Source organism: Tursiops truncatus, chromosome 1 (assembly GCF_011762595.2).
Source record: "Tursiops truncatus isolate mTurTru1 chromosome 1, mTurTru1.mat.Y, whole genome shotgun sequence".
NCBI lineage: Eukaryota > Metazoa > Chordata > Mammalia > Artiodactyla > Delphinidae > Tursiops > Tursiops truncatus.
The window spans coordinates 22349451-22363749 of NC_047034.1; the positions used below are offsets into that span (position 1 = coordinate 22349451).

At 37.5% G+C, this 14299-nt stretch overlaps 1 protein-coding gene across 10 annotated transcripts in view; it reads right to left on the minus strand.

Moving 5' to 3' along the window:
- Window positions 1-4763: 4763 nt before the first annotated feature.
- Window positions 4764-14299, minus strand: part of ENAH (ENAH actin regulator) — a 155126-nt gene continuing 145590 nt past the window's right edge. For all 10 annotated transcript variants that reach the window (XM_019920347.3, XM_073800846.1, XM_019920346.3 and 7 more), the window contains 3 exons: window positions 11786-11864; window positions 8346-8403; window positions 4764-7777 (listed from right to left, as the gene is read on the minus strand). In XM_019920347.3, coding sequence (XP_019775906.1) covers window positions 7740-7777; window positions 8346-8403; window positions 11786-11864 — 175 coding nt within the window. In that variant the 3' untranslated portion in view covers window positions 4764-7739. The remainder of the gene's footprint in view (window positions 7778-8345; window positions 8404-11785; window positions 11865-14299) is intronic.

Below are 14299 nucleotides of genomic sequence, written 5' to 3' on the forward strand. Positions count from 1 at the left end.
TGTATAAGAAGAAGGGCAGAGAGGGGAGGGCATTATTCCTCCCATGGATGACAGTGATAGAAGGAACCACGGTACAGCGGGCTCAGGGGACATGAGAGCTGCTCAAGTGTATTCCTCCCCAAGAAACAGAGAAGGGCTGCTTCACTCCATCCAGCTCTGCAGAGTGTTTACTTAAAAAAAAGCTACTGGGCCAGAAAAAGAATCAAAAGGGCTTTGTCACTGATCTAATCGTAACCGGAGCACGGTTTCACATCTCACATGATCCCACACGGTATCACTTGGATCTGTGGGAATGGATGGATGCCTGTGCTTCCAGGCTGAGGCCGTGGCCGGGAGAACGCAGACACCTGTAACCCAATCTGTGAAATCTCACGAGTGAGCAGAGGGCCTTGGGGCAGCAGTTAACATAGCACTAACACTGCATGCGGCACGACTGCAAAATCATCACTTCATCAGTTTTCCCTTACTGTTCACACCTAGGATGCATGTTTTCCAGTGAATAGGGTCTAAGATTTTGAAACAATTAAAAGCAGCACTTAGGATCAGAGAGTAAAACTCGGGCCCTTTTCCCCTTCTCTTGGATCAAAAAGGAAGAAATAAAGCAAACCAGTGGCTGCAGAGTACACACTGGATGATGACACACAGAGCTAAGTGTTAAAAGGAGGGGCAACCTCAGAGACACGGCCTGGAGACCACCACATGGACTAGCCCTGCAGCCTGACAGCTGGTCAAGCCGGCTGGAGCCCAGGCCAATGACCGGTCCACTTCCCACACACAAAGGGAGGAGTGAGACGGCAAAGTGGGAGGAACACGAAGTGTCCAGCCTAAGAAAGGGGCAAAGAAGTGGGTTAAAATAAGAATCTTTTAAGATGTTTACTTTCAGAAACAAGGCTATTTTATGTGAGGACCAAATACTACCCCGTAAAATTCAATTTCAGCAACTGAAACCTATAATGATGAGGTGTCTACGTTAAGGAAACCAAATTGTAAACTCCTTGGCTCAGGCCTGAAACTCCCATTCCCCTTGGTAATAAGTAGGTAGAAAAGGAGGCCAGATTTTAATACACCTCTCTTCTGAATATCTAAATCCTCCCAATACTTTTCTCAGGGGGAAATGATTCTCCCTGGACATTTTAGTGTCAAAGTCAGTGACTACCACCAACCCTTCAAGGCGCAGAACTAACTTAGGTCTACATGTAAGTTCATCACGCCCAGCTTCCACTTGCCCAACCACCACCGCCGGGCAGCCTGGCAGCACCTGAGGTCACACGGGGCCTGGGTGACAGCGCTAAGTTAGTCCACCACCAAGAACGGACAAACCTCAGACTTGAGGATACGAGCATCTAAGGAAACTCCGGAACATTTAAAACACCCAATGCCACGGCAGGCAGAACAAACCGAGTTTACACCTGAGTTCAACATGGTTAATGACAATAAAAATTCCAAATCGGTATCTCTCACCTAAAATTTAAATGAAGCAAATTGAAAAACGTCTCTAAAAATGCCTTTAATCTTTAAAAAAGGGACTCAGACTAAGGTTCCATGGACGTGACTAAGGGCATGAACGAACCATAATCTTGAAAAGCCTTCTGTGGCAATTTCTTCTGTATGATTAAAATAGCTTGTATTTTAAGTGTAAACCAAGAACCTATTTTCTCATTTTCTATAGATTTGAATGGAAACTTTGGGACCTGACAGAGAATTAAATATCCTTCAATGTAAACACCTATCAATATAAATTTCTTCAATGTAAATTTTCTAAATGCCATTTCCTGTGTAATCCAAAGGACCAACTAACTGCATGCTTTTTAATATATTCTAAGTCTTCTTGGAAGAACCACCATTAACCAAAAACCAAATGCACCCATATGACGTTATTCACTGCCTACATTAGCAATTTCTTTTTTATATATTTTAAAAATTGTTATCTATTGCTGAAGAAATCAGTCTTGGAGCCAAAGGGGAAAAAAGTTAAATCAAATTTAAACATGATAAACTATGAGGCTGTGATTTTTATACAGATTTTTACACTTATGGAGTAAATGCAAACTTAGTCCTCTAATGAAACGTATCAGCTTTTCTAGTAAGTTCTATTAAAATGAAAGCTGTCTTCTCTCAGAACCGTTGAAAAAAGGTCGTATTTGAGTTTTCAGTTAGAATTATATGAAAAAGTGATGTAAAAGAACACTCTTGGGCTTCCCTGGTGGCGCAGTGGTTGAGAGTCCGCCTGCCGATGCAGGGGACGCGGGTTCGTGCCCTGGTCCAGGAAGATCCCACATGCCACAGAGCAGCTGGGCCCGTGAGCCATGGCCGCTGAGCCTGCTGCTCCGCAACGGGAAGGGCCACAACAGTGAGAGGCCCGCGTACCGCAAAAAAACCAAACACCACAACACTCTTTAGATGATGCATGTGTCCTCCCTACCCTCAGCTGCCTCTGAGGCCCTGATTTCTTCCCTCTACCTAGGAATCCCACAGACCTATACCAGAAGCTTCCAGGGGCTCTGCTCTCTGCTCAACTGCTCCAAGTATACAACATGCTTCAGAGAAGTGGGGTACATCTCAGTGACGGGGACCTTTTGGCTCAAACACTTAAAACTGAGGATTCAGCTTTATTTATTCTTCATGTTAAATTAATCAGCAAGTATTTGAAGCCAACTACATGCCTTAACTGATACTAACATTTCAGCTTAGAGAGTTTATGTGCAACACATGAATCTATAATAACTGAAAAGTCCTTTTTTTCCTTTCTTGACGTTCAGATATATTGATTTCATCAGATTGAACAAAAATAACCAATAAATGTGGCAGTAATTCTTTCAACATCCTAAGTCATTATGACAATCATTTATTTATCCTCTCACAGGGACAGTTACTTTTTTAAAAAAAAAGCTCTTTAGAAAGAGATATTTACATAGTTCATAACATTAGGAGCTTTCAGTTGTATCTCCTAACTGATTGAATTTGCTTCTCTGTGAATTCACCATTGGTATCAACAAGGGAGATATCCTAGACCTCCATTTAAGTTGATGCTGCATGTCCCTAACCCTCCTAAATTTACTCTAGTAATTCTTTTCTAATCAGTTTTCGACGTTTTGAAAATTTGAACGTTTCACTTTTAAAGTATTATGAACAGATATAAAAACCTACTGAGCCTCAAAACTTATCTAGAGGCAACATAAAGGAAACAAACATAACCCACAGCCCATTTGGAAGTTTGCAACAGAGAAAATCTGCATTCTAGACCCTCGACAGTCGTTTCTTGAGGGGTTACCAACTTTAGCTTCTTAGGCAAATGTGCTTATTTTGAGAGAAAACTACTCTTAAAAATAAATGTTCTCCACTGTGTCTTTTTGTAGCCAGATACCTGGGACAATTCTATTCACCCAGATTGACAAAGATTCCTTATGCATACTTCAGAAACACCTAAGTCTAAATATAAAATGGCTTTTCAGTGAAAAGTCAGAGGTATTAGCATCACTAATTTCATTATACTCTCGGGATCCCTTTCTCATCCCTTAGAGCTTTGAGGAGATGTACAGATACGAATTCATCTGTTAAAAACAAAAACGGTACTACCAGGAACACGTGTGGAGTTTTAATGTGAATGCTGGAGTAAATGTCTTCAGGAAAGCAGATTATGCAATAGCTTCATAAAGGAATTAAGAGCTCCTAGAGAGTTCTTTCACACAGTATGCTTTATATGATGTCATTCTTACGCTTAATCGATAGAACTGAAAGGGTAATAGGGTTATATATAAAGTTAGGATGGCTACAGAAAGGAATCACAGAGATCCGGTAGCATACCTTTGTAAACTGTGCTTCAAAGGATAACACTACTTAGAACTTAAAGACCAATTCTTCACAAGGGCACTGGAAGTATATACAAATTTAGGAGACAAAGTTGTATCTAGGCAAATTTTAAAGGTTACCACACATTACTTCATTCATTTTTGAATGGGAAGTGACTCTTAGTTTGTAGACAAACATTCTGATTTATACATGAAGGGAAGCAAGAACCCGAGACAGGACAGAGAGAAAAAAATCAGTTAATATGTTTACACCTGTGGACTGGGTAATGACGGCAAACGTCAGTGAACGGCAGGAACATGGGGTCCATGAGAAGCGGAGAGGATGAGGGAGGGAAAAGTTGGGGTCCGGTAGGAGAAAGAAGACAAAGACTGTTGTATTTCTAATGAAGACATTCAAATTTTAAAGCGAACTCAAAATCAGTACTTCGTAAGAGTCAGATAAAACGTACTGCTGCTTATATGTGGGTTTCAAGAACTACATATAAACAAACACTATATAAACAAACACTATAGATACAGATTTCACTATATTTAAAACTCAGTACTTGGTAAGGCCCTTACAATATCCTTTACACTGCGAACTATATAAAGGAAAATTTTAACTGCATAAATGAGTTTAACGTATCTACGCTGTAAAACAAAATGGAGTAAACTTAAACATTTATCACTCTCTTGACTGTAAGACACGGTACCAAGCTGGGCCGAGAGAAAATAAGAACACACAGGGAACACCCAATAGCTATTTCAAGCAAAAAGTAGATAGATACATTACCACATATTCCCTTTGTATACATTACTTAGTATTTATGACTTATGAAATCTTTGTAGTGTTGGTATGTAAACTTTAAGAAGTGAAGTCACGGACTTTAAAGAGTGTTTTCTACATTCAATACAACTTATTTTAGAACCAACAAATTATGTCAGAAGATTATCTAAGTGTCACAAACAAGCAACACGTATATACTGCAATTTTATTTCAATCGCACAAACGAAGTTAGCATGTAGGAAATTTAAATGAAACAGTACGGTAAAAATAGCAGAGAACCAAAAACTCTAATAAGGAAGTACACCTAAAGCATGAGAATTCAACATTCATTAGTGTTTCATCTTCAGTTTTGATTGACACTTGATGCTTGCAAATTTTGAAACGAACTTTGAGATCATGATGACTATTCTGAAGAGATTTCAGCACCAGCACTAAGATTTGTACATTCAGTTGGTTTGCAATTGACTTGTTAGCCATTTACATAGTGTATAGTACAGATTTGTCACAGGTCAGATCACAGTGTTGAAGGAAAGAAGTACCTTCCTGTAATTAGAAAGGATCCCCTAAACTGCACTCAGCTTAAGACATCCAATGTACAAGAGCACGAAAACCATCATAATATTGTGGCTCCAGGGAACATAGTTTTGATAAGGAAAATAACCTAAGCTTCTGTTTCCCATTGTAATTACTGAAATCTCTAACAATGACAAAACTGTCACATAGGACAGCAAATGTATACAGGAATTCAATCAAACGTCTTGGAAAGAACACATTTAGCAATCTGGGATAATGCAGAACGACAGGAAATAAAACGTGGTTCAACACTGGTTCTTTTTGTCATTTTACACAGACATCATATTAATATTAGACCAAGGCACAAAACGTTTAGTGCATAAACCAGTTTCTTTTTTAAGATCTAGCATTTTTACCGTAGTCTTTTATCTTACTTTGGACCACTTGTACCCAGTACTCTATCCTACTATAGACTGTTTAACTTAATCAACAAAATCAAAAGTGATTTCTGACCAGATTTATGGGGGACATAAACATGGTATCATCAAAGTGTTTGCATAACCAAAAGTACAATAGTAAAGATGAAAATGCCTCCTATTTCTTTTAGAAAGTAGTACTTCATAAGCTTGCTGCATCTGTAATGTCTTCACTATTGGATGACAATGAAGAGTTGATAGAAAAAAAGAACTGTATACTTGAATTATGATAGCTCATCCATCACAGATCTAAAAATGAAGTTTCTACGGAAACAGGAACTATTTTAACAAGGGAAAAACATTCCCTCATTCAAACCTCTTTGAAGTGGTAATGGCTGCAAACGTGCAGCGCTTACAAGACTATGCTATCAACAAGTTCTGTCTTATGAACTTCGATTAAGAAAATCTAGAAAGCAGACGAAAGTGGATTATTTCTTCAAAATTTTAGTAAAACTACTGATAATCAAAGGTTTCAAAGCAAATATGGCACATAATAACTCAAGCATAAATCAAGATGGAGAGCCTGGAGAACTGTGATTTCCTAAAATTTCAAAAAATTCTATCATTGCAACATACAGGATTTCTCCCCTATTGTAATCTTAGAAGTTTCAAAGAAAAGGGAGTGGATAACATACACACACGTGAGTGCCCACACAAACACGCACGCACGCACACACATGGTGGTAAGTAGAGTATCTAGTTCCTTCTTTCCACCACCTAAGTCTCACTTTATTTATTAAAAGGAAATTATGCAGGAACCCCCTCGTTGTTTTCCCTTTATCTAATGATTTCTGTGACCTTAATTTGCTGCCGTCATTGTTACTTTTCTAGTATTTCAACATAACAAGGTTCAAAAGCAGCTTTGTAGTCAGGAATGTGTACCTGAACACCTGTATAACTGCAGGGCGCCTAGGTAATAACAGCCAAATTCAGGGATGGAACTTTTGAGTTCCACACTAAGATGTAATTCATGTGAAGCTCAGAATCATGTTTCAGACCACTGAACTTACTCAAGTGAAAATACAAATAGCTGAAGACATGACGTAAAAGATTAAGTACTTGGTGCTGTTAACATATTTACGAATTAAAGTCACAAAATATTCCTCATTATTATTCATGCAGATAACTGAGAACAAAGATAGTGCAGAAATTAACTTTAAATAAAAAATTATTCCTTCCCTTCCTCCCGCTCCCCTATACTCTACAAAATGTTTTCCCTGGGACTAGGCCTTGAAAAGGCCACTACGTATTAGTTTGACATGCATTACTGTCTGCAATTTAAAAAGCTAATTTTGTGGTGGTTGTAATTACATTATAAAAATGTCCACGTGCATAAATCTAAAAAAGGTTGAAAACCTACAGTGAATCTACAATATACTGTTTTACATTTGACCACTGGCTTGTGTTATGTAGGAGTCACAGATTTGGTAAAGCATTGTAACAATTTAGGAAGGCATCTAAATCTTTAAATTCTGGACAAATTTTATGTTTGAATCTACAAAATTGCATGAAGGCTAAACTCGAGAGACTTCCTATCATTCTAAAATTCCTCACTCCGAACAAATCATTTTTAGGACACTTTCTTATAAATATCACCCTTTGAAAGCACATACAGTTCCATTTGTTCCACATTTTATGATCTTAACCTACATAGGGCTGAACTCAATTATTCATGGAATATCAAATATGATAGGAAGACAAACCTGAGAGAAACATTTACAATACAATAGCATAACTTGCTAAATTCCTCATCACCATTCTCTGAAAAAAAATTCTCAAGCCTTTCTCCTCTTTATTTTAGCAATGGATTGTGGAAAACGTGCGATTTTTCTCTTGACATGAAAGTATTTCAATGCATGGTGATCTTGCCTGACGGATTCAGTATTTTCTGCATAACTGATACAGGAACTCCTATATGACTCTCCTCCATCCCGTTGTAAAGGTCAGAGAAAAGCAGAAAACCGTGAGGGAAACAGCTTATCGCCAGAGTAGTAATGTCTGAAGGCTTTCAAAGTATGTTGGTTTTTCCCTCCTTCCGACTGTTTGTCTCCATTTTCTTCTTACAGCTCACAAGATGTAAGGGTTTTGTTGTTGTTAACACAGCTGTTCTTTGTAGGTTTTTTTTTTCTTTTCCTTTCTCCAGATTAAAGTCCTGTCTCTCCTTAGTTTGATTCTCTAGGCAGTATTTGACTTGCTCAGTTCCTGCCTGATTGCTGGGTAGGAAAAGGAAAAATATTAAAAGTAAATATAATGATAAGGTAAAGTAAATGGGTGATTCATTCTTAAGAAATGTTAACGATTGTATTCAAACTCACAGTAATAAAAAGACATACTGATCTTGCACCTTTCATTGCAGAAATCTTTGTTTTCTTATTTTTACGAAGACCACACTGATTTCCATATATTTATATATTCTCTCCATTTTGTACACAAAACGAAAACACCGATTTTTGGGGCTTAAAACAAGAGGTCAGTGGGGTGGGATGGATGAACAGAAGTAACCTAGAGAAAGACTTCTTCACCTAGTTTTCCATCTAATACTACTCAACACTGGAAACTTAGGAATCTTGCTTACCCCCATTCTTACAAATAATTTCCATTATATGAAGGAGACAGAGCTCCTCCCTGACTCCTAAACCAAGTAAAGGGCAGGATAATATGGAAAAGTAATTGTTTTATGCCCTCAAGTAATAAACTGGGTATTTCTTTATTTGCATTTTCTTTAAAATGGCTATTCTTGAACACTACTCTAAAGGGTAGCAAATTTGTTTAGACACTCACCATCAATGAGCTCTTCTTTTAGCTTAGTTAATTCTTTTCTCATTTCATCTAAAATGTCCTAAAATATTAAGAGAAAAACATCAGAAATACAGAAAAAAAAACTGTTAAAAAGATTCTTGCTCACATAAAATTTTAAGAATGTAGGAAATATTATGTATGTTTCTCGTTTCCAGAGTCACAATTTATGTCGTAGAAGATTAACCTTGGTAAATTTTGTTTTAATGGCCTTTGCTTCCCAATCTTTGCTTATTCTAGCTTAGCAAAATATGAAGCAGAATGTTTTCTAAAACTAAAATAATTACTTGGTCGTCCAGTGAAAGGTATGATTCAGATAATTTCTAGAAAACGTAATGGCTCTGCTTTTAATCTAGTCTTCTGGGAGCTGTCTAAGAGGTAATAATACATAAAGAAGTTTCAAGGAAGAAGACGTGTGAACTGGACAACCAGCGCTTGGCCAATCTGTCACCTGGTCTGAAGTACGGGGACTCCTTACTTCAGGAGTCACCAGAGCTGCCAAACTAAGTTTCAAGGAATCTAGGATTCCCCTGGAGGGCCCTCAGGGGTTGCCCTAATAGGTGGGGAAGGAAGAGGATCGGACCCCGCTGGACGTGCACAGTCCAAGAAGCAGGGACCAGCCACACATAGCTACTGAGCACTTGAAACGTGGCTAGTCTGAAGCGAGATGCATTGTAAATGTAAAACAGACACCAGATTTCAAAGATTTAGTATGAGGCAAGTAATGTACAATAACTCATTAGTAATTTAAAAATACTGATTATATATTGAAAGATTATTTTGGCTATATTAGGTTAAATAAAATATATTGAAGTGAATACCACCTGTTTCTCTGTATGTAATGTGGCTACTACAAATTTAAAGTACTATGTGGCCCGTGTTATGTTCCTAGTTAACAGTGATGCTCTGGACCCTCCTTCCTATATGAAAACCGATCCATCTTTACATATTTTGCAAAATCAATATTTATAAAGTTCAATGTGAAATAATGGATACCCCCTAGTTAAAAAATGAAGACTGTGTAATATGAAAGCTAAAAGGGCTAATAAGGTGACACAATTTTTTTTTTTGCGGTATGCGGGCCTCTCACTGCTGTGGCCTCTCCTGTTGTGGAGCACAGGCTCCGGACGCGCAGGCTCAGCGGCCATGGCTCACGGGCCCAGCCGCTCCGCGGCATGTGGGATCTTCCCGGACCGGGGCACGAACCCGTGTTCCCTGCATTGGCAGGCGGACTCCCAACCACTGCGCCACCAGGGAAGCCCAAGGTGACACAATTTTAATGGATGAAAAATAGCTATCCTTTGGAAGGATTAATTTCAAGTTATTTGACTTTAATACTGCACACACCTCAGGTAACATTAAATTGCTCTGTGTTTAAGGTTCATTTTTAAAAAAAGCTTTTCACGCTTAAAATAAGGTTGAAAACTATCAATTAGTTTAATTCCTTCATTTTCGAATGAGGAAACTGAGGCACAGAAGTTATTATATGGACTAACAGATAGCCTTTTTCAAATTAACTTATTTAACTTAACTTTAACTGATTTAACTTAAAATCAGTCCTAAAATCAAATCTATCCTCTCTTCTAGTCCCCTACTTCAGATTGCCAAGAACTTACCATATTTTAAATGTGTGCAAGTGCTCCATTTTAAAATGTTTTTCAAGAAAAGAAAGCCATGTTTAACACACAGGAAACAAGGGCTTGATTATCAATGACCACATGCTTTTCAAATTACATAACTCAACTGAACTGTTCAAACAGCTTTGCAGTATAAAAATTAGGTTGATCTGAAATTGTTAGTATTTGTCTCTTTAATTCCTATTTAACTTTGAACTCATTATTGCAACATTATTGGTCTCTTTTTAAGCCCCACTCAAACTTTGTTGGCATTTTAAAAAATGAGTGATAGAATGGGGAAAGCGAACTCCGAATAAAGACTGGGTTCTTTTTTTTTTTTTTTTTAATAATTTAAGTGTGTTAGTTTCTGCTTTATAACAAAGTGAATCAGTTATACATATACATATGTTCCCATATCTCCTCCCTCCCTCCCACCCTCCCTATCCCACCCCTCTAGGTGGTCACAAACCACCGAGCTGATCTCCCTGTGCTATGCGGCTGCTTCCCACTAGCTATCTACCTGACGTTTGGTAGTGTATATATGTCCATGCCACTCTCTCACTTTGTCCCAGCTTACCCTTCCCCCTGCCCATATCCTCAAGTCCATTTCTCTAGTAGGTCTGAGTCTTTAGACTGGGTTCTGATCCTGACTGTGGGACTGAGTAAATTTAACTTCTCTGAACCTCAGATGTGCACAACTTGAGTACAAACACTGTGTTATCTGACTACTGTGAGAATTAGGGGACAATGTCGTGCGAATAACCTAGCAAATGCGTGGCACTGAAGTCCGCCAGACACTCAATAAAAGCCTGCTGCAGTGATCTGTGCGACCGTTATTTTCAGAGGCTACCCTGAAGTGCAGGGTAAGAAGACAAAAATTAAAATTTTCACTACAGGCACATCTGTACTCAGGTCTGCAAAACTGAGAGTTGTTTTACTAAGATGTCCTGCCTTCCATTTCAAATCTTTTAAACACCACCATGTAAAAAAAAAATTATTTACCTCTTCTAGAAATAAGATAGTTCAAGGTTCCAAAATCACCTATTACTCCTTCCATTTTTTTTTCTGTGTATACAGGTATTAAATATAATGCATATGTATCCAAAATACGAACAATATCTTTTTCCTTTTTATAAAATTGACATAACTGTTCATACTGTTTGGTTACCTGTCTGTTTCACCTAATGTGGGCAAGTGTTCACAATTCATTGTTCAATATTCTCACTTATGGTTCCTTAATAGCTGCAGAGCCCTCCTCCACACTGTATAGTTACATACTTCTATCCTATTTTCTTAGCATAAATTCTTCAAAGTGAAATTGCCGGGTTCAAAGGTAAATCATTTATTTTTAAGGCTTTTGGTTTGTCTTCCCAAACCGCTTCCTAGAAAGCAGAAGTATGTGAGGTGAGAGTGCCCATTTTCCTCACATTCTTGCCAAAACCAGACTTGGTGGGTCCATTTCGGCTAATGATAAGTGAAAAGTGCAAGCCCATTTTTTATTTAAGCAATTGTACACCATTCACTTACATTTAAAGTTTATAATATAGCATTAAACCATTGCCCCTACCCTCCACCACTGTTGGCACTTTATGCAAACTTATGAACCAAAACATGAGGATTTGAAAAAAATAACATAGTACTAATGCCACTGTTTAACTTGCATAAAAAAATATCTAACTCTACATTCTTTTTTTTTTTTAACTCTACATTCTTTTCAAACACGTTCGCAACCTGTCAAACATATGCACATGGGGTATTTTTTTAAAAAGAACAAGTGCAAATAAGGGGAAGCTGCCACTGGTCGCCCACCTGCTTCAGCCTGTCATAATCCAGTCCCTCCGTCTGGACTCCGTTGGCACTGGGCTGTGACGAGGGTGCAGATTTTGGTCTGTACAGATGAAATTTTCAGGACAGGTAAATAACGCTTAGGATATTTAATGAGTTCATTAGTAATTGCAAACTTACCAACCCAACACCAGATTAAAGTACATTTAAACATGAGTTAAAAAGTTAATTGTTCTAATAGTTGCAGAACTGATAAGAACATATGAAAGTATTTCTCACTTTTCTCAGTATTATCAGTTATTTGTAAAGAAATCAGAAAAAGGTGATAAGATGAGAAGACTTCTCCAGTAGAGGACGACACTCTTTGGGCACGAGGAGGGCGACTGGGTAACATGTGGCGTGGTGATCAGGACAGACGGGAGGCCAGCCGCAACGTCCCAGCCCAAGTAAAACAATCATGTTTTCTCCTTTTGAAACTGTACGTTATCTACTAAATATCTGGCAAACCAATGAACAGGAAATTATAAAGACTTGAATATTTCACTCTATATAAATCAATTTACAAGTTCTATGCAGGGGGAAAAAATACTTAATGAGTATGATTTCTTTGTATGTGTTTTATTCCGTTTTAAGCATCAAAACAAATAAGGATATTGGAAAAATGATCATTAAATTAAAAGTATATTCATGTGGCTATTTCCCAATGAAGTTTTTATGAAGACATCATCTGAATTGTCATCTAACTACTTCCATAAACTTATTTTATTTTTTTAAAAGGAAAAGGGAGGGGAATGCCACATAGAAGCAGATGGTCAATTACTATTGCACTTTCAGAAGTTTAGCTTCTGTTAAAAATTTTACATGAAGAAATAAGTCTTAAGTATTAGGTATATTTTTATCAAGTCAGTCAGTCATGGCTCCCTCTCCAGTTCTGGCAATGAGAGAAAATACTAAGTGGAAAATCTAGAATTTTAATTAGATGGTCCTTTATTTTCAGGTTTAGTATATACTAAGTGGCCACTCTTTAAGGGTCACAAATCAATGCAAATGAAAACCATTAGTCAGGTCATATATTTCCAACTTTGCAGAGTACCAATGTTAGAAATTTGAACCAAGATTCAATGGGTATAATAACTTTTTCAAACTTATAATTGTTATAAGGCATATTTATACTTCAAACCCATAGGCACTGTTTGTGAAGATAAAATATTGAGTTAATCTGCTTTAACATCAAACATATGACAACTTAAAAGATTGCTGTAAAGGAAGACAACCAATTTTATTACATATCTGCTGCTATGTTTATATGAACAAGAAAAATAATAACTTTCAGAAAACCTCATTCAAGAGGCACTGAGCTAGGCCCTGGGTTGGATAAGAAGATTTATATGACATACTTCCTTCCCTCTTGAGACAATACACCTTTTTCACTTTGCTGAGACTACTTAATTCTACAGTCAATTAAGACGTATTGAGACCCACAGTGTGCAAGTCACAGTGCTCTGGAGAGCCTGGTCTATACAGTAAATATTCATAAAGGTTGACATACTGTGCATTTCATTTACCCATAGTGTCCATCCTGCTCTCCAGAAGTAAATTATTATTTATTCTGCTTTTCTTTTACATTTCACATTTAACTGGTACAAACTAGCTAACTGTTTTCTCCTAAACTTATACCGGGCTGGCCAAAGAGTCTGTTCGAGTTTTTCCGTCAGGTTTTTTTGTAAGATGTTACAGACTATCCCTGAAATTCATGTGAATAACTACGGTCTGCTACTTAACCAGGCAGTATGTTATGAATATATCCATATTTAATAAACAATGCAAAATTATTGTTATATGACAGAAAACTGTGGAAACATGCAATTTTTAAAAACTTTAACTCATGCTAACATGCAATCCACCTCCACCACCACCACCACCACCACCACCACCACCACCACCACCACCACCACCACCACCGTGATAATTTACTAAAGGGGGGAACTTTTCATACTGAAGGAAAGACGTAATCACCACTTCTCAAAAAAGGCTTATCAACATTATCCCAGGGGGCACTACGTATGAAAGCAGCAAGGTAACTGAGAAGATTTACAACAGAAAATCTCATTGTTAAATGCTACTTTTCTATGTGCTAGCAAATTTTCTAAATAAGTCTTCTGCTCAAAACAATTAAACCATCTCAAAAAAAAGCAGGAGAAACTGTTTCACTATTGTATTATGAACACTTTATGCAGATTTAACTGGCTGACAAAATGAACTTACCAAATATTTTAATCATCTATGGCATGAAAATAATAGTAGCTAATAACAGTCTGGCCACACAGAGTCTGATTACAGAACTCCTTACTCACTGCCATAGACACCCCCTCCATATACTATTTAATTCATGCTCCCAGTAGACCTGATGTGTATTTTTAAAAATAGATGTATATAATAACATGGGTATGTCTCAGTTATTTCTAACGTAAGGGTTTTTACCATAATTGATAAGAAAAAAGGGGGATTCTCAGAGGTTTTTATTACTTTATAATGAGA